The sequence below is a fragment of the Onychostruthus taczanowskii genome, unplaced genomic scaffold (genome assembly GCF_017590055.1).
Source record: "Onychostruthus taczanowskii isolate IOZ18803 unplaced genomic scaffold, ASM1759005v1 scaffold41, whole genome shotgun sequence".
NCBI lineage: Eukaryota > Metazoa > Chordata > Aves > Passeriformes > Passeridae > Onychostruthus > Onychostruthus taczanowskii.
In genome coordinates this window covers 3,112,179-3,137,092 of record NW_024501571.1, presented here as the reverse complement: position 1 = coordinate 3,137,092, position 24,914 = coordinate 3,112,179, and the positions used below count along the sequence as shown (strand labels likewise).

The following is a 24,914-nucleotide window of genomic DNA, read 5'->3' as shown; positions in this document are numbered from 1 at the left end:
TTGGTAGCTAATTTTAGATTTCTCTATTTGAATTTCAGATTTCTCTGTTCTTTTTAGTATTTCTGTGAGCAACCTGGGCAAACAAGGAGATATTTTTGTCCTGGAAGAGGTTAGCAGTATTTGATGGAGAGTTATGTTCTAGCTTTTTTCTGACCTTCTTTAGAAATGCTTTTCACAGGAGACAGGCACCCAGGTGAAATCTAGAACTAGGAAGGATCTTGCACAGCAGGTGGATTCATCCTGGGAGGCAGCTGCCAGCTGTTTCAGAAGGCAGACTCCTTGGGGGTTCTGCAAGGATGGGGAGGTTTTCAAAAGGAGCTGTGCTCTTGGTCTGCTGGGTCAGCACATCCTCAGGTTGCTCTGCTTAGGCCCTGTTCCCAGCTGGCAAATCCCTCTCAGCGGGGTCTGAGGGAGATCTCAGTCCCTTCTCAGGCTGAAGTCCCTTCCCTGGGTGAATTTTTCCACTTTCAAGGGCCACTTTAATTTACTGAAAGTTGAGTCTTTGGGCTATTAGGCATCTATGTTCTTCTTCCCAAGAGGACAGTTATTTTGGCAAAAAAAAAAAGAAAAAAGTGATGGAAGTTGTTTATCTGTAGAGCTCTTTGGCCAAGTCCTTCCTTCGAATTGTAGAATTGTTATTTGAAAGGAAAAGGAAACTCTGAGAGCCAGGTTAGGATGCAGATTGCCTTCGTGTGTTCCAAGGCCTGAGGAAATGATCTGCAGAGAGAGCTGAGAGCTGAGAGCAGCCCTCCAGAAAGTCAGAATGTTGGATGGAGATATGCAGGGAAATAGGCAAAGGCAGTGCTGGAGCTCCTGTCCCTCTCTGGAGCTCAGAGTGCACCTCTGGGCACCTCTTCAGCAGCCTCTGCTCACCCAGGAGCCCTGCTGTCCTTGCTGGAGGTGGGTATCCAGCTGAGAAGGGATTCCTGCTCGTGGCTGTTCCCTCCCTTCCTTTTGAGACTCCTGGCAGCTCACAGGTCCCATTGACTTGCTGGCTTTGCTGCCTGTCACCAGGCTGCAGAGCTCCCGGTCTGAGGTGTTTTCACCCCTTCCAAGTGACAGTGGCACCAGGAGTGCAGGATTCAAGGGTGAGGAGGAGCAATAGATAAGGTGGGAATAGGCTAAGAAGGTCCTTGAAACCACATATGGAAGGATCATGTCCAGAGAACAGGCAGTGAAATCAGTCAAAAACATAGACTAGGAAATGTGCTCTGCAGCAGTGAGGGAATGAAAAAGGCCAGAGAGGAAGAGATTGCAGTAACTGGAACTGCATGTTTGTGGCTCTTCCCTTCTCTCTATTTTATTCCTGATTGCTCCCCTGGGCAGGGTCTCACAGACAGCACAAATGGAGACACAGGTCTTTGTAAACTGTGACCTGCGGTCACCACACAGCATGGCTGGTGCAAGCAGCAGCCACAGAGATGACTTGTGTATGTGAGACACCTGGCACAGGAGGAAAAGAGCTTTCCACCTTCAGGTGGGCTTCTGACAAAGAGTAAATGCATGGTGGGGGAGGAAGCAGCTCAAAGCAGAGGAGAAAATAAAGACACAGAAACAAAACCAGAAATGCAGACAAAGCACGAGACACTGAGTAACAATTAGGCTAATGTGAGATGAAGTGTTTTAACTATTCACACTGTGTGATTAAGTACTGTGAGATTTGACAACTCTGGTTATCTACTCAGAAGTGTATTTATGTCTGTCAAAAGCAAAATGACATTTCAGAAACAGAGGCTCACCTGCCCCACCTGTATCTGGCATGGAGCTTGCAGAGCATAGCTCCACAGTCTGTTAATCCAAATGATAACAGTGAATTGTGTCTGAACTGAGCACATGCAATGCAATATTAGCTGATGCAATATTAACTGCTCAGATTTTGTACATTGGATTTCAACAGTGTGACTTCATTGGAATTACAGGCCTGGTTTGAGGTCAGTGAAACCTGTCTGCCCCTTGGGGACTCTGCTTGACTCGTTCATTGTGGTGTCACCAGAACCAGCTCAGAGCTCTGACACCAGCTGTGTCTGTGGACCAGCTCAGATGTGAATAAAGACACCAGGTTTGATTATTTTATCCTCTAAATATCTCCAGGTGTTTGTCCTTGGAGTAAGAACTGACACTTTCCTGCCCATTCCAATTGACTGCTTCCACTTGGTTACGCCTTTCAGAAAGACAAATAAGGTGTCAGAGGGACATTCCTTGGTGTCTGGTGTCTCTGGAGGTTTCTGGCTGGTTTCTTGGCTGTAAGTTTGCACCTCTCAGTGTGTCCATTAGTTGGCATAAAGCCACACACAGAAGCCCAAATGTATTTTGGGCATATGGATTCATGTTTGTTTTCTCCTAAACATTTCCAAAGTATTTGTCACAGTGCTTGCTGCTAGCTGGTGCCAGCCTGAGCATGTTTCCAAGCTAACTCCAGCCCCCTTGGAAATCCTCAAAACTTCTCAAACAAACTCCATTGGCTTTGCAAACTTTGGCTTTCAGTCCTAGGTCAAAGGTGGATTCTTTTTTAAGTGTGAAAACAGCATTTCCAATCCTACTTCAGAGCTGTGTGAGTGGGGGAGAAATGTACATTTTTCTGTGTGCTTGGTTTGAAGTTCATGATTTCATAATGATAAATGGCTGAAGTTAGAAGGTTATTGGAAACTCAGAGCCACAGCATTAACTCAGCAGGTAGCTTCCTCCCTCATACTGTCCTATTGAGAGCACACAAATGCCCTCCTGGCTGGAGGAAATAATTATTTGCATCAAATTTGTTGTTATTTTAAAATCCCACCAGCACACAGAGTAACCTGATAATGCAGTAATTCACAAGTTGAAGTGTAACTAAATGGATAGAGCAATAAAACAGGACAAAAAGACTAGGACAGGATGTGGTCAGGGATGTGCTCTGATGCAGTTTGGATTTGAACTTCAAGGGGCACTGTGCAGGAGAGTGTGACACATGAGAAGACACATAATTGATAAGGACCTGTGCAATTCTAGGTTTTAAGCTAAAGCACAAATTAGAAATTGTATAGGAACATCTGTGCCTGCATTTGTGTTGCATTTGGAATTGAGACATTCTGTAAATTTTATTCCAAATCCAGCTCTTGAGAGATCACCAGATCACAGATGATAAGACCCGTGAGAATGTGTACATTCATCCAGAAATGAACTCCTAACCTCATCAGTTTGTGATGCTAATCACATCACCAACTACTTTCCCAGCATTTTCTATTTGTTGTGCTCAGCATCTATGAGGCAGTGATACACTTGCAGTTTGTGACAAGGCATTGGATTTATTGATGCCACATAAAGCTGAGGTAATGATAAGAAAGAAAGGGCTGATGACTGTTTCATGATGTATCATAAATGAATGCATCACTCCAGTTAAGCAGACAATAGGCAGGAGTGAATGCTGTAAAATCACACCCCTTGCTTTGTAACTCTTTTTTTTTTTTTTTTTTTTTTTTACTCTGGGAGAAGACAAGCATTGAATTGCCTCAAAGGCTGAGCTGGAGAATACCTTCTACCCACACACATGCTCCACCCAGATCAAAACTATGCACCAAAATATATTTGCTGTCCTAGGGGTCCTCCAGCAGCATCCTGACAAGCTCTATTGGCAGATGCTCTTTAAGCAGGATACAGCTTTCATTTATTAATTCAGCTTTATTCATGGGGAGCAACACAGCTTTTAGCACAGCAGAGAAGGGGATGGTACCAGAATGCCCTGTGTCCATCAACAGTAAGGCTGCATTTAGTACCATTTATTTTAGTCTTCATCTAATAGCTACCTTTCATTCTAAATACCTTGAATTAATTAGAAGTATTGCTTAGGAAAAAATGAGTCACCACGTGTGATTTGTATGTGTGACTTGGCTGCATAAAATATTAGAAATCTATAGAACTGTAGTTTATAAGCCAGTTGGTTAGAAAACATTTTTTTTGAATGCCATGAAAAAAACCCACTTTTTCATACTGTTTTCTTCTTAATGGCATGAATGAAAACAAGGAATTGGCAAAGAGAAATTTTGCTATCAATGTCCTTTGAAGTACATTTATTTAATTCCTGCTTTCAAAGTGTTTTTATTCCCATTTCTGCTTCATCATGACTTGCAAAAAGTCAGCGGGCAGTGGTAAAACCTAGCTAGAATAATGGAAAAATAACCACATGTCATTGCAATATTGCTCTTTAGCCCTACTGTTCCCACAGCTAGACATGCATTTATTTTACATGAAGGACTTGCTATCTTTTAACCCTAATTGCTGCTTATGACATTAATATTGTGCTTGTTGCTGTCTGAAATATTGGTGCTGTTAACCTCCAAGCTCTGTTGCAGGACAGTGCCACAGTGACATATTTAAAAAACATAAATTCTTTCTGCAGTGGTTATTAGGAATTCAGAACTCTGGAAAGATTCCAGTCTTCCAGCCCTTCAGTGCCTATATCGCCCTTAAAAATCTTTTAGATATATATTTTTAATATATTTTGCTGTCTGAAGATACCCAGGAGGAAGTTTGAAAGCACTTTGATGCTTAGTTACTGTAGGAAGTTACTTGCATCATAAGGTACCTAATAATCTTTAGAAGTCTGGTCCTTGGCTACTAAGTGAGTGTTTTTAAAAATTATATTTCCATGCCATAAGAAAAGAGGGAACTGCAGCTTACAGTCTGTCTTTCTGGGCAAGTGGCTGCAAGTATAGAGCTGGCTTCTGGTTTAAACTCCTCTGTTACCTCTCCAAAGGCACTCTGGGGACATTTGTGAATCCAGGTTTCTCTCTCCTAAAAATAGAAATCTATACATAGGCTCCCTATGCTCCACACTGATACATGTAACAGGAATAAATGAACTTCACTATTTAATTTTTAATTAGACCCCCCCTTTATGATATCCTTTTAAAACTGGGGAGATTAAGCTTCTCAAACTTATTCTCACCTGGTTAAAAACCAATTAGCTGTTATACACAAGCAAAATGCATCCTTATTAACACGGATTTCTGCTAATTATATTGTTCTGGTTAAATTACTTTTCTGCCACTTGATGTACTGGGTTCAAGTCTACTTTGGACTCTGTATTGATGCTGCCAAGACGTGAATCCAGCCAAGTGAGACCCCCAGCAGTCTTGCCTGATTAATGATTCCAAGATTTGGCCCAGCTAAATTGTTCCATTATTAATTCCGGCAGTGGCTGGAAGGGTTTTTTCCTATCGTCTCTCACTGCTTCTTTCCTGAAGACCACATGCAAAGCAAACCAACTAGCAGTGGAAGTAGAAGACTAATTTTTTTTTTTGGTCCCTAGGATCTGGGAAGGTTGAAAACAAACCAGGCTTGAAGATCAGTAGCCTTCACTCCAGCTTGGAAATGGCAGGTTCAGCTTTGGAGGGCTGGAGCTGTGTTCCCTCTGTCACTCACCAACTGGAGCAGGGCTGGGACTTCCAGGAGTCCCACTGCTTTCACACAAGTGTCAGGAGAAGTGGATCTGCCTTTCAGTTTGGTTTTCCACGCTCTGTGATTGAGGACAGTAACTCATAATGAACCTGGAGTGGCAGGGTCTGTCCTCTGAGCTCAGTCCCCTCCTGTGCAGAGCTCTCCCACTCACTCTTTGATGGTGCAGGGTGTCTGTGACTCACCCGAGGGCTATTGGCACTTCCCACAGGCAGCTGGGGGAGCAGTCTTCTGTGTAGGGGTGTCCTAATACAGTGATGATGAAATGTGGAAACCTGCCTAGCCTCTTACTTATCCTTCTGTCTCAATAAATAAAATAAATTGGCTTCCCAGTAGCCTGGTGGGAAGGAGGGGGTTTTCTGACAGGTTGCTGCTGCTGAGTTTGTCATGTGGTTTGTCCCAGCAGACTGAGTACTTGAGTCAGAGCCTGGATGCCAGCTGAGGATTGCCCAGGAGCCCCAGGAGAGCTGATCTCCAGCATCCCAGTCTGCCAGGCTTCCCTGCTCCCTGGGCAGGTGGCCCTGGGCCAGCCAGGTGGGCAGGGTGCAGGCAAGCACTGCTGGTGCACAGTGGCCCCAGTGACAAACACATGGAGACCTGATCAGAACCCAAACCCACAGCTGCTAGGAGAGAGGCAAAGTGGTTATTCCTGTACCCCCTGCACACACAGGGTCTCTGACCCCTTTTGGAGACGCCTGCAGCTGGGCAAGTGTGACACTGCTGGCCGCTGGCATGGCACTGAGGAACTGTAATCTGCTTTAATTGTCACATGCACACCCAGTCTGATGAGACTCAATCAAAGCTTGGGATTTTCTAGGCTGCCCAGCAACAATCAGCGATGATGAGCATGCAGAGGACGACTCAGCTTCGTTGGGGGACAAGAAATTTATGTTCAGCATGTCAGCTGTGCTTGGTTGCCCATTTTCTTTTCTGCTTCTCTTGTGGAGAAAATGTGGTTTTGTGGCTTAAACCTCTTTGGATGTGACTGTAGAGCATAGCTCTGCTTCCTGCTGTGACACAAAGTGTCTTTTTGGTTACATCAGGGTTTTCTGAGTACCTAAACCATGTCTGCCTTTGTGCTGTTACTTGTCCTTATGATCAGCAGTTCAACTCCACCTCACCATATGCATTAGCTTCTAGGTAACCCAATGGGTAAAGATGCTGTAAAAGTCACAGCTGGGAGTCCCAGCTCTGTCACATCTTGGTGACAGCTACATTTGTTCCCCATGTGGTGGAATCTTTGTTAAATCTTTCAACTGTGTGCTTGTCTGAATAGGTGTTTTCCATGCTCCTGTGTAACTCACCTGTGCAGGTGAGTGGGTGTTAGAGCATTCATCCTTCATTAGTATGCATTCAAACCAGTGAAGGAGATAACAGCAGACAACACCACCCCTGTGTCTGTGTCAAATGGGTATTTCACGGATGGCAGGGCTTTCTTTTCAGAGGTGGAGTGTCTGCTGCTAGGTTTCAGACAGAACTGAGTGGATGTGTACACACTGCACTCATCTGAGAGCCAGGAGGCCACACAGTGTTACACCAGTTATTCAGCTCTTCATTCACTGGAAACTAATAAGATACTCTCATTTTGTGAGGCAATGTACAAGGATGGCTGCTCTGACTGCAGCCACATCACCCTTCCAAGAGTGTCAGCCTTCCTGTTTTTCAGGGGTTTTGCAAGCAGAGCCTGCTTTTATGTTCAAGAAACACCTCCAGAGCAGCCCACCTCAGCCCAGGAGTGCTCACCACCTTTAACTGCACGTGGTTCCTCAGTCTCCCAGGCAAGGGAGTGGGAATCATCCCTAATTTCTGGCTGCACATGCAAATCCACGGTGCTCCACACTGCAAAAACAGGGCTGCTGCCAAGAACTAAAGCATGGTACACTGTTTTTGTCTGAGATAAATCCTTGCAGACACTGCTTTTATATTTTCCACCTTTAATGATTAATTGATCATTAATATTTGTTTTGATGTGTTTCACATTAAACAGCCTGGATGCTTCTGCTCAAGCTTTGTGAGCCTTTTTGATTGCTGCCAGTTGGGATCCATCAATTGAAAACCCTCATTCCCATGGTTTGGTCTGCTTCTTGTGGGAGTCAGGGATATTCCTGAGATAGCACTGACACGGGGATATTCCTGTTGCCTTGAATGGGCTGCCAGATCTGCAGGAATACAAGGATTCCAGAAGATTTTTGGATGTTGTCTTCACACTGGAGTTGCAAGTTTTAGTAATAGAAGGCCCGGAGCTTTAATTTCTTTCCCTTGAATGGCTGCTGAGAAGCATTCACCTGAAAATTCTTGAGACAAGTGGGCACAAGGTCAGCACCTAACTCCCGGTGTGTGATCCAGGAATCACTCATGGTTATCCTCAAAGTACCTGAATTAATTCATTATGTTCGTGGGAGGTTATAAAGTTCTACCAGTGCCTGGTGAAAATCTGTGCTGAAAATGTTCAGCTTTTGTGTGAGCTCTGTTGTGAGCTCACTAGGAACTATAACATGAAATAGGGCAGGGATCAGAAATTTCAAGGTGTACTGTGGGTAGGTTTTGTCACAGCCTGTTAGTGCTACAGCTGAATAACTACACAGCTCAGGTTTCCAGCCTTGGAACGTGTCCAGCTTGACTTTATCACTGCAAAATCTCATGAGAACATTTTATGCACGTGGTACATAAGGCTGGGATTTGCTATAGAAGACATGCAGTGCTAGGGAAGAAAGACCATGGAAATGGATGGAAATATTTCTGGGTCATCACTCCTGAGTAACAGGAGGTTATAGAGGTGATGAGTAGGATCTGGAAAATGAAATGGAGAGAGGTCAAGTTGTATAATCATGAGACAATCCTAGGACTCTGGATCAGGACAAATCCTGTCCCATTGCTTTGCATACAGAATATTTCATGCCTAACTGAAGTGTTAAAGTGTGAAAAAAGTAAACTGGAAATCATGTTAATTTTAAAATCATCACTGCCTTCTAAGGCTAATAGAAGTAGGTCTTTTGGTGGGCATCTCTCTTCTGAGTTTTGACAGTTCCTACTTCCTTCAGACACCTGCTCTGAGCCACTTGCTGCTTGCTACCAACACTGGAGCTTTTTGCCACAGTCTCGTCTTCAGTCACAGGGAGGGAAGGTTATGAAGTGACTCATCTCTCCATGTTTGCCTTTGTGTACCATCTTCTAGGGCATCCAGGGTCTTTCTCTTCTATCTGGTTTCCCAAAGCAGACCAGATTAACCTGACAGAAGCATAGAGATCTTAAAAATATTGGTGAAGACACTAATTTCCTTCCTGTATTGTGAGCAGTCTGTGTTTTGAAGCCCCCACCTGACCCCAAAGTTCAACTCCTTGTCCTTCCAGCCACGGAGATTTAACTAATTTGGCCAGGCAGTCAGCATATGGACACTGAACCATCTGGCTTTGAGCTGGAATTAGCTGTCCCTTGCCCAGTTGTTAGATCAAGCAAGGCAAGATGTGTAATGTGGGTGGGAACAAAAGATATCACTCTGGTAGGAGATCAGAGGAGGTCAAAAAACGCCGTCTGGCATGGGGATGTAGCACCATTTCTAAGTTACAGCTCATAATAAATGAGCTCTGTTTTATTTTTAAGGCAAGTGAATATTCAGTACAGAATCCAATAACCCTCCTCCAGCTCATTCCAACAGACAAATTAGGGATACAGCTTCCAAAAACACTGGCAATATAAGTGTAGTAGGAGAGAAAAACCAGATGTTTTGGATTTGCAGACTCTGTAGAGCCACCTTTGCTGAGCAACTGACATCTGCCTGGTTTTGTTCACATCTCTGCTCTGTGTCTGAGCTGAGGCTTCTCTAAGTTTTGCATTATTTACATCTGTGTTTATGAGTGAGAGAGGGGAGACTGCTGCCCTGAGATGGTGGGGACCAAAGCCACAGAAGTTGTCACCACTGCTGGACCACATTCTTGTTGGCTGTGGTGGGAGGATGTTGTGGGGGATTTGAAGTAGTAGAAATTAATGTCAGGGTCATTAAACCTTCCACCTTCCTTCTAAAGCTGTCTCCAGCTGCCCATTTCAGGGAAGGTGGTTGACTTGGTGGCATCAATCTGACAGCTTCTCACAATTTGGACCCTTGGAAATCAATGGGGCACGTGTGATGTGAGGCACCACGCTGTCCTCCCTCCCTTTCACACCCCAAACATCAGCAGAGTGTGGCCAGCAGGAACAGGGCAGAGACTGCCCCTCTGTACTGGTGAGGCTGCACCTCCAATCTTGGTGTCAGTTTTGGGACCCTCATACAAGAATGGCTCTGAGGTAAGGCAGTGCAAGTCCCATGCACAGCATCAGTATTGGAAAGGTTTTTGGGAGCAGGAATGGTGGGCAGAGCTCTGCTGTAGCCAGCCAACTATTTCCAGGACAGCACCAGTTTCCTTCCCCATACCAAGCCCTGCCATCTCCCTCTGCCCCATTTCCCTCTTGGCAGAATTGCCAGTTTCTCCTTGAGATCAGGCTGGCTTGTTTCCATGCATCCTCACATTTTCTGAGCAATCATGAAGAATTTTTGGTAGTTTTCTTTCAAGTGGAAAGCAATCTGATCTGATCACTCTCTGTGAACATGTGTGAGACTATCCTACTATCTGTTGGAATTATTGACTCTTTCAAACAAATGAGACAGATGAGCAAAGGTAAGTTTGCAGTGCCCTCCACAGCAGGAACTCTGATTTAAACACTTCCTTTGGCCAACTCATCAACCCTGGTGCTGCTGGCAAAACTCTCTCCAGGGTACATGTGGGAGTAATGGAACATTGATTCTCAAAGACATTTGGTTACTCAAAGCCACGAATCCTTACAGACTCACGCTTTGTTAGTTCTGGCTTTTGCAAAATTATTCCTGCTTTCTTGTGGCATTTTACCCGTGACACGTGCTGCTGGTGGAGGTGCAGCATTAAATGTCACGTCTTGCAAATGTAACACTGACTTGAAAAGAGTTGTTGTGGGGGGGACCTGCCCTACTTAAGCAGCTCTTGTGTTTGCCCAAGGTTTTTGTACAGTATTCTTCTAACTGATCCTGGTTTTTGGTGTTAAATATGATAGATATTAAGTGATAGATATGATATTAAGATAGATATGATAGATATTAAGTAAATGATTCTATTGTGGTTTGTAGCTGGGCTGTTTCACGTGCTCTCCTGGCAGATAAGCAGCCAAAGCAGCAGCAAAATCTGGGTTCTCTGCTTTTATCTGTGCAGAGTGCAGCCCCTCTAATTAATGATCCATGGCAGCACACAGCAGGTTTAATGCCAGCTCTTTGGCCTCTGGGATGGTCAGGAGCCAGCAGAGATGTACAGAAAGCTCAGTCATTAAAGGATTTGGTTTCCCTTATTGTACATCAACTTCCAAATTTTAATCCCTTGCTTCTTAAAAGCAATCTCCTGCCAAAGCCCATGAAATATATTGATTTTTAGATTTTTTTTTTTTGGCAAACATTGAAGTGAGTATTGTCCATTAGACCTAGATCTGGACCTATGGGGGCTTGTGCACTTCTGGTGGAAGTGAGCAGGACATGGTGTCTCTGTGCTAGCCAGTGGCAAGGGAGGATTTTAGCATCAGTGGGGTGCCATGCCATGTACTCATCACCACTCCTGTGCTGCAGCACAGCCCATTTGGTGTGATGGAAACTGGTGAGCAGAGCCAAATGTCACCCCTGGTCATGTCAGGTCTTGTTTTGGGGGTGTATTTCAGCCCCTTTGGAGGTGGAAGTTTCTATGTTTTAGCAGTAGCAGTTGGAGAAAAATGACAATTCCCCTATCAATGCTCTCATGCAAGGTCTCCACAGGAAGCAAAGGGGGCCAGGCTGTGTTTGGGCTCTGCTGCAGATCAAGCACTCTTTTGTCAGCTCTTGTTTGCGCAGCTGCCATGCCCAGAAAACTCACTTGAAGTCCTTGGTTGCCCAGTTCAGTTTGCTCCTTTAAATCTTGGCTGCGTGTTAAAATATTGCTCGAGTGCAGCATTGCCTTCATTCATTTCTATCATTGATCCCTTTGTAAGAGCACGTGGCAGAATCATAGACTGAAAGTCTGGAGGGGAAGCTTGATCATTTTGCGTGGTTGCATCCAGCCCCAAGGTTTGTTTCTGCCTGAGGCACAGCATCCAACCCAGAGCTGCTCTGAACAGGGGGAATCCATCCTTTCTTTTCATAGTTTCATAGTTTCTTTTTTTAAACTTTTCATAGTTTCTTACCAGGTTTAATTCCTCTTTATGGTTTTGGGGTGGTTTTTTTGGTTTTGTGGGGTTTTTTTGGTTTTGGTGTTTGTTTTTTTTTTTTGTTTGTTTTTTGTTTTTTTGGGGTTTTTTTGGTATGCTTAAATTCCCTTGATTCTTACTCCTAGTTTTATCCTTTTTCCCATGGATTGCAGCATCACATGAGAATTGTAGGGTGAAAAGTCCTGAATCTAAAGAAGAAATAGCCTCTCTTTATTTGTATTTTTAATTCTAGACAACTTCTTTCTGTATAATGGCCTCAGAATATTCCTGAAATTGAACAAAGCAGTGATGGCTGGAGGTGGCACCTGCCCTTTGTGCCACAGATGGAGGAATTTTGGGGACACACTGGGACATGGGAGATGCAAGCAGCACATGGGGTTTGCCAGGATGGAGGGGGAGCATAAGGAAAAATAGCAAATGTGATGAAAGGGAGGTTGAAAAGGTGGCAAGAGCAATTTTTCTTATTTCATATAAATTTGCATAATGGGATCTAATTTGCTTTAAGCAAGTCCATGCTTTGATGTTCACTTTCAGGGCTTTTTTTCTTTGGAAACAAGTAAAGGGAATCGCTGTCACCCCAGCCCATGTCCATGTCCCCTGTGCTGCAGCCCTGATATTGCACTATCATGTACCCTAAAAGCATCAAGGAGCTGCTTTATGCAGAGTTAACCAGGCAGATTTGTCAATTGCAGTTGCAAGGTGGGAACCAAATGTTGGGAAGGCAGGAATCTGGAGAGGGAGGACAGAAGGAAGGAAAGGTCTGCAGAGAAGTGGGGTTAAGATTCTCTCACTGAGGTAGGAAGGAGAAGGAATTGAAATAATATGGCCCATTGATTTAAATATTACTCTGGGATTGAATCTTGGCCCTCTCTTCTCCATTCTCACTGGTGATTACAGAAGAACTGGTAGTTTTTCTGCACAATGCTTCCCCTTCTGTAAAGTGAGAGCAGCACCTTTTAAAATAATAAATCCTGTCAGGTCTTGAGTAGATCAGACATTCCAGTGAGTATTTCTGCAGGGCTGCGTGCAGGCATTTGGAGGCTTAGCAGAATGAATCCTCTGAACCTTTGAGACTCACTTGGTGCTCCTAGGAGGGGATAAAAGTGGAGTTAATTAACCCATCCCCAAATCCCTCCTGCTCTGTGACCAGCAAGTAGCTGCTGCTTCACAGTGCTTCTTTCCTTGGCTCTCGGTGTACCCAAGCATCCCTGCAAACCAGAGGGAGTGTCTGCCTCTTACTCACATCTGGCGCTGCTGATCTGCTTGCAGAGGGGTGGGACAAATTTGCTCCATCCTCATTGGACTTTGTGGTACCAACAAAACATTTTGTGATTATGCCACACCTGCTTGCCCAAACCCCAGGGTGTTATTGAAATGAACATTTTTCATCCTTGAAGGATTAATAATTGTGTACCAGGGCTGTAAGTGATTGCATGCTCATGCTTTAAGAGGAAGAAAGGAGCACAAGGATTTCTGTGTGAATAAAGGAGCACATGGATTTCTGTGTGAATTTCTGGAGTGAGTGGCAGAGGAGCTGCTGCTTGGCAGCAGTGATCTCTGCTGGGAACCCCGTGGCTGCTCTGGTCCAGCTCCAGCAACACGATCCCCCAATTTGTCTAAACTGGGCTTCACCCCATGTAATCTCCATGTTGTTGATTTTTTAACTTTGAATTCCATTTTCCTTTTAATAGCTTTCCATTTGAGAGTTCCTCTGAGTAGAGAAAAGCTGTGCAGGACAAGCTGCTTCATTTGCAGGTGTGTGATGTGCACTTGACCAGGGATATTAAACACTGCACAACTGCACAACACCATGACTGAGGCCTTGCTGGTCTTGGGGAGGCTGAGACAAAGGGGAGAAAAATGCCTTTTTCCCTCTCATCATGCCCCTGAAGTGCAGCACCACCACCAGCTGGGGTGGCTGGTGTGTGCAGACACCACCTCCCAAAGGGGCATCGTGCTCCAAAAGCCATCATCCCTTTGGGGGATGCTCTTTGTGTCCTTTGGGGGTGATTCAGCTTCTTCAGCTGTCTTCTCCCAGATTACACTTCCTATTTGCTGTCTTCCCACATGCTCACAGCCTGCCTCTGATTTCAGGGGGGGACAGATGGGCTCAATACAGAGGACCATGCAGGAGTGGGATTAAACATTTTCTCCCTGTCTCTGTAGCCCTGAGCAGGTTTATCTGCCCTCCCTCCTGAGCACAGGGCACAGTGCCTGCTTGGTTTGCAAATCAGGGAGGGCAGAGGGGCTGCAGCCGCCCGTGCTCAGCGCTGCATCTCTGATGAGCTCTTCCCCAGCCTCTACATCCCTGGCTGCTTGCTGTGGGTGACCATGTGTGTGATGGTGAGGCTGCTGTGGGGAGCCTCTGAGGTTTTCCAAAGTTAGAAATGCAAAGTATTCGTGTATGCATGATGAAAACCATACCGCAGGCTAAACTGGGGGCTTTAAACATTACAGAAGATTGATTGTGTTAAACTGCCCTCATTGTGATGGCAGGAGCAGCACAAAGGATTGTGTGAATGTGTGTGGTGCATAAAGGAAAATGGATAAATAAATATAGTAATTTTCATTTAAAATCACTAATTGCTTGAAATGTCATTTGTAACATACCTTCAACTAAACTAAACAGGGCAAACCTGCCCTTGTCCTCACTAACCCTTGAAGGGACCAGGCACTAGACCTGCACAACAAACAAATGCTTCCAAACATTTCCTGTGTAAAGCCAAGTGGGGGGTGTATTGGTTTCCTGTTGCAAATATTAAGAATTTAATTTGTGATGCAATCTACCTGGAAATTTTGCTAAAGTACCATGGGATTTTCCAGCCATTTAGGTAGAATGAAGAGCCAAGTCATGTGTTTGTTGCTCTAACATCATGCAATGTATTACATTTGAGTTTGCTTATTGTTGACATTAAATTTCCTGTGTGTGAAAGTCCTTGCATGAACACAGCTTTTGATGACTGATTATGGGCATAAATTCAGGTCAGTCATAATATTTCCAGTGAATTCAGAGGAAACAGTCTGTATGCTTGTGGGAAAGATCCTGCTGGGCACAATGGACCTTCTGCTCTCCACGTCATCACACAGGTGTTAGGACACTTGTGACCATAGAGGATAAGGTCCTGACTCATGATTAAGCATCTTAATTAAGCTACTTGAACCTAGAAACATGTAGAGAGTTTTGCATTTGCTGACAATGCATGTTTACTTTCCTTCTGAACATACCCATCTGTTGCTTAATGAGTGGCCTCTTAGAATTTTCCATCTTTCTCTTGCTCTTAAAATATTGTTTGGAATTGGTGTAATTAATGTTCTGCCCTGGGCTTGCACTGGGGTAGTCTCTTCAGGATCTGCACAAGTTAAATATATCCTTTGCAAATTATTTGTAAACATTTAAGGAACAAACACACAGAGGCATTGCTGAGGTAGCTAATTAGATGTGTGCTTGTAGAGATGATTTTTCTCTTTAGAGCTAGTGTTTTGGCAAGAGGCTTGGTGGGAATGGCAAGGATGTAAAAAAGCCATGAAGACTCTTGGAGCTGGTGCACAAAGTGCTTAATGATGCTGCAGGGAAATTCGGGCATCAAGACCAGGCTTAACATCAGAGCAGCACGAATTTGGTGGGAAGGAGCGTGGGGCTGTCACATGGCTGCTGGTTCCCTGTGCCAGCTTCTTCAGGGGGTCAAATCCCTGCTTTCTGCCTGCCAGCCTGCACCCTGCCTATGTCACTCCCTTGCACCCTGCAGCAAAGCTGTCCTGAGAATTCAGCCTCCAACCAAATATCTTCATTCACCTGAACAGGAACTGTATACCTCTAGTGCCTCAGATATTTAAGTGCTACACATTTTGGCTTCAGAGAGGATTGAAAGAATTTTTTTCTGAATAATAACCGTATTCTGGGCTGTGAAGCACTTTGGACTGTTTACTTTTGTCAAAAGGGCCCTAAAACTACAAGGATCATCTGGTTCCTATCCCCCTGCTTTGGGCTGGGGCACCTTCCACTACACCAGGCTGCTCAAAGTCCTGTTCAACCTGGCACTGAACACTTCCAGGGATGAAACATCTGCAACTTCCTTGGGCAACTTGTGCCAGTGCCTCACCACCCTCACAATAAAGAATTTTTTCCTAGTACCAAATCTACCCTCTTTCAGTTAAAAGCCATTATCCCTTGTTCTGTCATTACACACCCTTGCAAAAAGTTTGTGAAGTTGAATAAAACACTGACAAGTATTATGTAACTAAAAATAGCTCTATGTTTTGCAGTCGTGAAAAAAAATGAAAATCGCTATTTCATCCTATCTTATCTTGTATTTTTTCAGGATCAAGCATGAAAATATAGTTGCTCTGGAAGACATCTATGAGAGTCCAAACCATTTGTATTTGGTCATGCAGTTGTAAGTACTGAACCTAATGAAGTCTTTATATCAAAGTTGCCAACTCTTCTTGCTCTGGTTTTGTTCTTTAACTGAAAAAATAGGATCTGTAAGAGGTATTTGTCTTGTGTGCTACAGACTGCAAAATCCCTGGAGGGTGGTCAAAACCAGACCTCTAGCTGTGATGTGCTGGGTTGTTGTAAAATTGGGAATTGAATTGTTTTGTGACTAGTCTCACCCAAATCAAACCAGAGTGGTTTTGTGAGATCACATCAAAAAAAGAGCAGAACAGACAGAGCAGGGGAGTGAATTACAGCTGAGAAGAGCCAGATGTGCCATAGGGAAGCCTGGAGCATCTGACAGAGGCAACTCTGGGGTTAAATACTCAGGGGAAGCCCTTGGGGAAAATGCTGGTCCCTTGTCTGTTGGTCCAGGCATGGTGGTGTCCTCAGAAGTTGTTGTGCTGGCATTGTGGGGAGAATAGCATCCTGTAAATTCTTAGTGTGTTTTTGTAGCCCCACATTTCAGTTCAGGGTGCTGCAAAAGGACTTGCACAGGAACATTAGTGTTGTACAAATTCCAACAAGCCAGCTGGATTGTGGGAAGTACCAATTTTGTGATAAGTTGATTTACAAATCCTTAGTTTTGTTTAATCTCTTTAGAAAAATAGATATTATTCCTACTTATTATTAGCTTGTTTATTATAGTTCAACCATCACTTTTATAAAACCCTTGCATCCATATATTTGGGTTATCTGAAATGTAGTTCTGTAGTGAGAGATGACACTGATTATATCTTGGTATAAATTTTTACTTGCTCGCTGTTCAACACTTACTAGGGAATTATCCTTTCTGTTATAGCTGTACTTGTAAACCCAGCCAGTTAATTTTCTGCAGGTCAAGCATTTAGCTGCTCCAGGGAGACACAGGTTCACTGATGCCCAGGGGGGTGAGATGCCCAGCTGAAGCCAGAGCCCATCAGCATTTGGGGTGGCAGCTCTGAGCAGCCCCCAGCCCCAACAAAAAGCTGTGCCTTGTGTTACCAGATAGACCAAGGGCACTAAACTGAATGTAGGCAATAATCTGTCTGTACTTTTTTGGGAAAGTGCTGTGTTATCTCAAGGTGCAGAGGACAAGAACCCTCCAGATTACTCAGGTACTCACCCTGAGTAATCAGGGTACTCAGGTTAATCCAAGCCAGGTACTCACCCTCATCTCTTTGGGTGTTACATGGAGGATGGTGCAATCTGTGCTCTGCTTCTGAGTGTTCATCAACAGTTAGGCTTGGGATCAGTTGGTATCAAGAGTTGGGTGGCAACACTGCAAAGTCCAGGAGGCTCAAAATCCATTTTGCTTGCCTCCTTTCATGGATTCCTGTTTGGGAGAAGGCATTTATGGATAATTTCTTGTTTCCAAGGTAACACCAACTTGTTGATACAATGGCTGTGAACCATTGCACAGCATGAAGTAGCTTATCTTTTTGTTTATATTTCTGCCCTGATTATTATTAGATTCCCTGTGGGTTTTTCAGCTTCTCATTTTTGTGTATTTCTCCTAAAGAATTTCTCCTAATTTTGCCTGCCTTTAAAACTTGGGTTCTGTGAAGCAGAAGGGGTTCTGATCAAGCAGCTTTGAGAAAGCCACACTTAGACTGGGGGAAAAAAAAAAAAAAAAAAAAAAAAAAAAAAAAAAAAGGGCTAAACTCAGGGCCACTCAAAGAGCAGTATGATGAGCACAACAAATCTCAAATCCATATGTCCTTTTCTCTGGGTCATTGCTTGCTAAGTGGACTCTAGGTAATACTTCCCAAGGATTATTTTGTGGTGTGGCAGCATTTTCATTACCAAACTTTAGAGCACTCTGTTGTGGAAAATTGACATTGCAGCCCCTGAGCATCTTGCAGCACCTCATTGGGAGAAGGTTTTTGAAGGCAGACCAAGCCTGCCTGTTTATGTTTGTCCTTGAGTGCATCTCCTTTTACGTGAAAGCCATGCTTGTTAGCAGGCCAGCTTGAAGGATAAGTATCACACCTCATTTATTCTGTCAAAGATATGGGCAAGTAAAGGTCTCAGTGTCTGTGCTGGAGTTGGAAAGAGGGGAGGTTAAGAGGCAGCTGTCCATGTCTACTTGACACTTAATTTGTTCCTGCCAGTCCCCCTGGGAGCACTTCCCAGAGTTACGTTGCTGTTGGTGACTCTGCCCTGTGTGTTTCCCAGTGTGTCCATGCGGAAATAAGATCTCTGGCTTTGGTTTCACCACCTTGTTCTCACATATATTGTATACAAGCCATCACAGAACTGTTCAAACTGACACAATCCTCTCAGTGCCAGAAGGTAGACCAGAAGTCCAGGCTGGAGATTTCTGGATTCGAAAACTCAGAATTTCATGTGCTGTCTCTAGGGGCTATACTGTTCCTTATAAAGAGCTGGGCTATTTTTTCTTTATTTATTTTCCCAAAATGCAAGATGTTCCAACCCAGTGTTTGGCAAGGTTGTGGACGACTCCTTGCTGTCTTTGACTCCCAGTGTAGCTCAGCTTTGGTGTGAGGTGGTCACTGGTATAGCTGCAAGGCCAAATACAAATGTAGATAATTGCTGCCTCCCCTGTGATGACTCTGCCAAACTTTTGCAGGCACTATAGAAAAATACTGTAGAACATTTGTCGTATTTCCATGAGGATGATGTGCTTTCCAACCAAGAAAAAAACTGCTCCTTCCCAAGCTTGGATTTCCTATAGTACTGTTAAGACCTACCCAGGCAACAAAGACAAAAACTAAAATAAAACTCTGAAAGTTTAATTCCTTCTGGATGCTGCTTGAGATTTCCCCAGGGGATATTGCAGAAGACAGAGGGAAATAAATTGCTTTCAGAAATAGTTTTATTGAACAATTTTGGTGTAATAGTAAGCTCTGTTAATGAGCAGTTATAAGATTTTTCGTTGCAGTTGGTGCCATTTGGTAAGAATTACCTTACTGTATCTTACAAGTGATCTGCCTTATTTTACCTGTCAGTATAGGGAAAGATCTTGATAATCTGTTGTGGTTGGTGATGTCAGATACTAATGTTTCATTAGCATAATCAGCCTCTTTGGGTATTGATGATTCATTTTCTGCATGCTGGAAAATCACGCATAAAAATGGATTTACATAAACACATGGAATCTTAGAACCATTTTGGTTGGAAAAAGCCTCAAAGATCATTGAGTCCAGCCATTAACCTATCACTGCCAGTCCCACCTTATCCCCAGGTGCCACATCTACACATCTTTTAAATACCTCCAGAGATGGTGACTCCACCACTTCCCTGTGCAGTCTGTTCTGGTGCTTGACAATCCTTTCCATGAAGAATTTTTTCCTAATTATCCAATCTAAATGTCTTTTCCAGCTGAGTTTTGTGGGTCCATTTGCAAATGCTGTGCTGCCTGCGTAGATCAGAGCAGATTTCCAAGGCTTGACTGATTTCATCTCTATTGTTCACCTGCACTGAAGTGTGAAGCAGCAGAGTTTGGTTTCCCTGAGATTTTTGTGTAACCTGTGCTAGTCAAAGCCACAGGATTTGAGGCTGTTGCTTCTCCAGAAGAATATGGGACCATGTTAAAAATCGATTAAGACAGTAATTTCCTTTTCCTCCTTTATACAATCATATTTGCTTAAAATAGGTACAAGCTTAATATTTTTGCTACCTCTGCTCTTCTGTCAAAGTTGGTTAAAGTCCACTCATTGGGTCAGAAATTGCTAATGGCTGGCAAGTTAGGATGGAAAGTCAATGCCTCACTGCCTTTGGAAAACAGGCTATAAAAATGGGTCTAAAAGTCACCTCCACAACATAAGAAGAAGCCTAGGGTAGTGTGCAGCTAGGTAAGTAATGGACAAAGCTGAAGACCCACTCTGAGTTTCATTGCAATTTTTTGCAGAGTCAAGAATATTGACAAATCCACAGGAATACCTATCAATGCTAGGATCTAGTTAAAGAAAGTGAAAGCCACAATGCCTGTCTGGTATAGTGATCCACCTCTTTGGGGCACCTGTGATCTGATCCTCTTGGCAGGACTGCTGTTCCTGGTTCTCCAAAGAAACCAGAGTATTTTCCCTGTGATGCCTTTTGAGGCTTTGGCATCTCTGCTGAGACGTTTTTAGGGTGAACATCCTGTTTGACCCAACCCTGAATTACTTCTCCTTACCTATGCAAAAAAACTCAGCCCAGGCTGAGCCAAAACACCCAACCCTGAAGTTTTTCCAGCTTGGTCTCTGAACTCTGATGAATTATTCAGATGATTTCTGTCACAGAAAAGCTGAGATGACGGAGGCTCCTTCCTGCCGGGTGCAAGTCACGCACTGAGGAAAGCTCTGCTCACAAGTTTGCAGGCTCAGAATCCCAGTGTCCCCTTCCTGCTGTTTATCAGCTCTACCCTGCCAGACACAAGAACCTTACAACCCTGCAATGCCTTGGGAGGCAGCTCAAACAGGCAGGTACTCACCAGTGGTAAAATCTGCACAAGTTTTTGTTACTGGAACCACTCTGCTTGCGATTTTGCCTTTCAACTGTATGTTTTGCTAATAAGTAAGCAGAGTGCTAAGCTGTGATTAAGTGCTGCATTCACTTTGTTTTTTGAAAACCCAATGCCTGAGTGCACTCTGAGAGCAGCCGAGCATGAGCTGCGCATGTAAGTGACATTTCAATGGAAATATTCAGCCTCCAAGAAAAACAGCAGACAATGGAAGGAAGTGTTGTGTTTGCCAGGTTCCTTACGGAGTCTAGCGAGGGTTCGGCGTGTTACAAAACACAGATCTGCATGCCAAGCCGGTATCGCATCAGGATGCTAATTAAAGCAAAACACAGATCTGCCATGCCACATTCCTTGGGTGAGGCTTATTCCCCTGCTTGGGGGGTTTTGTGTAAGCTTTATGCAAAAGACAGAAGGAAATCTCTCTGCATTTGCAATGGAATTTATATCATAGAACCAAAGAATGATTTTAGTTGGAAGGGACTTTAAAGATCATCCAGTTCCAACACTGTGCCCTGGGAAGGAACGCCTCCCACTAGACCAAGTTTCTCAAAGCCCCATCCAACCTGGCCTTAAACATTTCCAGGGATGAGACATCCACAACTTCTGTGGTCAGCCTGTTCCAGCGCCTTACCAATGGGCTCTTCAGGAGCAGAAAGGTAGCAGTTATTAATCCGGCACCAATTTGACATCTTTTCCTTTGTGGAAAAAAAGATTATTCCATCAGTTGGGTTACACTGGTCAGTGCTAAATACAAAGGAGGATCTCCCTTTTCCAGTGGCAGAGAGGTTATAAGCAGACTAGAAAAGATTAATGTCAGGGTAGAGATCAGGTCATGGACAAATTTATTGGTAATAGATTAATAGACCACAGATTGACGACTGGAATGGCTTTTAGACACCTGTAATTTTGTGGAGTCTGTGTGATCCTGAAAGTGTGAAGGTTCTTGTTGGCTAGTCCTAGCTGTCCCCAGCACTTTCCATTTTTCTTCTTGTTTTTTTCTGGCTGTGGCAGAACTTTTGGTAACTCCTAGCCCCCATGTCTTCTCCAAACACAGCACCTTTTCCTGAGCAGCAATCCTCTTGCTTCCTTGTGCATCAGGTAGGAATGGCTAGGACCAGGCTTTTTAGAGTCCCTGGGCAGCAGCCCAACGTTCCTACAGCAACAGAGGAATGGTGAGAGTCTTCTTCACCTTGGAGACTACAAAAAACTTTCTCATGATGCCTTCCAAAGCCACTCAGAAGATTCTGCCACCTTCAAGAGTTGTAGACAATTGTCAACATCCTTGTTCCAAAGCCTGCACTTGTTATTGTTACCTTAGTCAAAACATCCCAGTAAGGAGTCATTAGCAAGGCAACGCTATGGTTTGGGGTTGTTTTTTTCAATTCAAGTGACATGCTACTCCTGATGGAGAGTGGTTATCTTTTTTTTCCTGTAGCCTTGAGAATAAAGAAATAATGGAGAAAAATTTTCCCACTTTCATTGAACAGCCAGCATTATAGCATTGTTTGCTTTCACAGAAATGTGAAGAGTTCAGATGAAAATGGATTTTTTTTTCTTTTAAGATATCTATTGTTGCAAAGCTGCTGTTGTCAATAGAGAAAACAAATGGTTTGGCCAAAATTCAAAATAAAACTTGTTCTAATATATTCATCTTTAAAGTTACAAAAAGATTTGAAAGTCTCATAAATTTGTTTGTTTTCCTATGTTGGTGATTACAATAAAAAGAGAGTTATTTGTTGGAATGCCCACTCACCAGCAAGTGCTGGAACCAAATCCTTGGGGTGACAGTATGTGCCTTGATTGTTGTTTTTTTAAATAGCAATAGGTTTTGGCAGCATCAACTTGAGTTCCTTCCTCCAGCCCTGCAGCAGCTGCCTCACTAAGTCCCCATTTAGGGTTCTCTTTAGCCCCTCTTTAGGGCATGGGGGTGTACCTGCCTGTGTTGTATGGCTTGGTCTGGAACAGGCAATTGAAGGGGCAGCAACAGAGATCTGCCAGTAATCCTGTATAATATCACTGCTTCCCTGAGAGCAGGAGTGAGGCTTTTCTCTCCAAACAGCAGGAAGGTGGCTATTTAGAGCCCTAGCAATTTTCTTGCCATTTTGTTGGCTTTGGATAAGCATCTCCTTCCTTTCATGCTTTGCCCAGAAGTTTCCCTGCTGGTTACTTGATGTTCACGTAGTCACTGAATGAGTCTTTTAGATTTAGTTCTGCTTCTCTCAGCTCTTGCTAATTTACACTGTGGTGCACCAAAGTCAATTAAATAGCTGGTGTTTAATTCAGGTGGAAAGGGCTTTGCAGAAAGGCATATAATAAATGTTAAATCCATATATGCCACAGTGTGAGAATTCATTATGATACAGTGGGATCTCTCTCAGGCATGACGTGGAGTCATTCTGATTAAATGGTTACACTTATTTAAACAGAAAAGGCTTTTCATAACAACCTGCAAAGCTTTGAAGTGAAATAACACGGTGTTGAATCAAGATGCAAAATGAACGTGGGTGTTCCCAAGTCCATTCTTTTACATGGAAAACATTATTAAAAGTTTTCTTCTGGAGGAAGGTTCTGCAGGCTCTGGTGAAGGGGACAGTAGGAGCCTGGTGAGTGCCACGTGTCAGTGTGTTCCAGAAGACATTCCATGATTTTGTGGCGGAAAAACAGGCTCAATTTCCCAGGCATGCTCATGTCTCAGCTCCAGCCTGTGTTCTAGGCTGGGCAGTCAGGTCAAGAGTCTGCAAGTGACTCCAGAGGCAGTGCTGGCCTAACTTGCACCTACACTTGCATTGCATTACAGCAGGTGATGATGGAGCATTATCATCCTGTTCATACTCACACTGAAAGAAAAGGTCTCTCACTACACATTTCGTCTGCATTGCCCCAAAATCTCTACCTAGGGTGTATTTTTAAAGCCAGGTTGATTCATATCGATTTCTGTTGCTGGGCTGGGTGTCAAGGCCTTAAACAGGAGAATGTAAAACGTAGAATTTTTCGTGGAAGTGCAGGTTGCTGTTTGAAACCCTGTTTTGACTTCTTTTTGCAGTACTGTGGTTACCTCCTCTTACAGAAACTATTTTCATAGGTCTGCAGAAATACTTGCCATAGGTCCCTGCTTTAAACATTCTCCCTGGAAAATTATTCAGTGGAAAATGAATGTGGAGGATTTTGTGGTTTTCTTTTTCTTTTTTTTTTTTTTTTTTAATTTTCCTGAAACACTGGTTAGGTCTGCTGTAGCCAAGCTTTTACTTTTTTAAGCATTTTACAGAAAAAGAAAATACTGTTGCTGGTGAAGCCTTTCTTTGATGCATTTATAGAACATGTGCTCATTTCTTTCTGATTCATGCCACATGGTTATATCTTAGCTTGTAAAGGCCATTTTTTTCTCTTGAATTGGAGGGAAATTGTGTTCTGAGACCCAAATATTTATGTCATCTTTTCCTTTCTCCAAGACAAAATTCCCATTTGGGGCTGTGTGATCCTGGCTTAGCTGAAAAGGGCTTTCTCTACTAGTACTGAAGATGGTTTGGAGGAGTTTGGTGTTTATTCTGTCTAATTATTCTGTTGGCAAGGAGCATTTAACCACTCTGTAACTGTATTTTCTTCATCCCTCACTGATGATACTCTAAGGAGCACTGATATCCTTGAGTGAGACGTAGTGGAGCCTTTCAATGTCCAGATGTCTCTGAGGAAAGAAGATACAATTCTCCAAAATGCATTGTAAAGAAAGAATCAGAAACAGTTTGAAATCCACTGAAAGGGAGCTGAGATTTTAAGACCTGCCTTAGCATAAACAGAGGCAACATTACTAAAAACTGGGCTTGGCATCTGTAATATGCAAAATCAGGTAGAAAATTAAAATTCATGCAATTATTTTTCTCTCTTTCATTGGGGTTTTGCCATGAAAAATCTGCTGTGAGTCTCTTGCAGCTACAGAAAAAGGGATATTCCTTCAGGAGAGCACAGAGGTAGGCTCCCATTCTGCCATGACTGTGATGCTCCTTGTTGTGATGGTGATGTCAGATGTACTCAGTCCTAAAGTGCACGGTCACCCTGCTGCAAAACATCACCCAGTGCCATGGGACAGGAGAGGTGTAACCATAATTAAGCAATGCTGAGCAGAGAGGAGAGAAATCGCCTTGCTCTGATTGCCTACCGAGCTTGTCTGCAGGAATATTTATCTCACTGCAGCCCAGGGTCTCTCCTGTCCATTAAAGCTTGTTTTCCTGTAAGCATGGAGCAGGACCACTTGCAGAAAGTGGTTCTGACATTTTGCTTCTCGGGGCTGAAAGTTCCCTGCCAGAGACTTTTAAATCTGCTCTTTTCAGATGCTTTTGAAGATGGATTTGCTGTAGAGAGGTTTTGCTTCCCATTGGT

The 24,914-nt window shown here is 43.6% G+C and overlaps 1 protein-coding gene across 3 annotated transcripts in view; it reads left to right on the top strand.

Moving 5' to 3' along the window:
* The window catches only part of CAMK1D (calcium/calmodulin dependent protein kinase ID), a 209,224-nt gene that overhangs the window by 109,051 nt on the left and 75,259 nt on the right, over window positions 1–24,914 (top strand). For all 3 annotated transcript variants that reach the window (XM_041413408.1, XM_041413409.1, XM_041413407.1), the window contains exon 3: window positions 15,981–16,055. In XM_041413408.1, coding sequence (XP_041269342.1) covers window positions 15,981–16,055 — 75 coding nt within the window. The remainder of the gene's footprint in view (window positions 1–15,980; window positions 16,056–24,914) is intronic.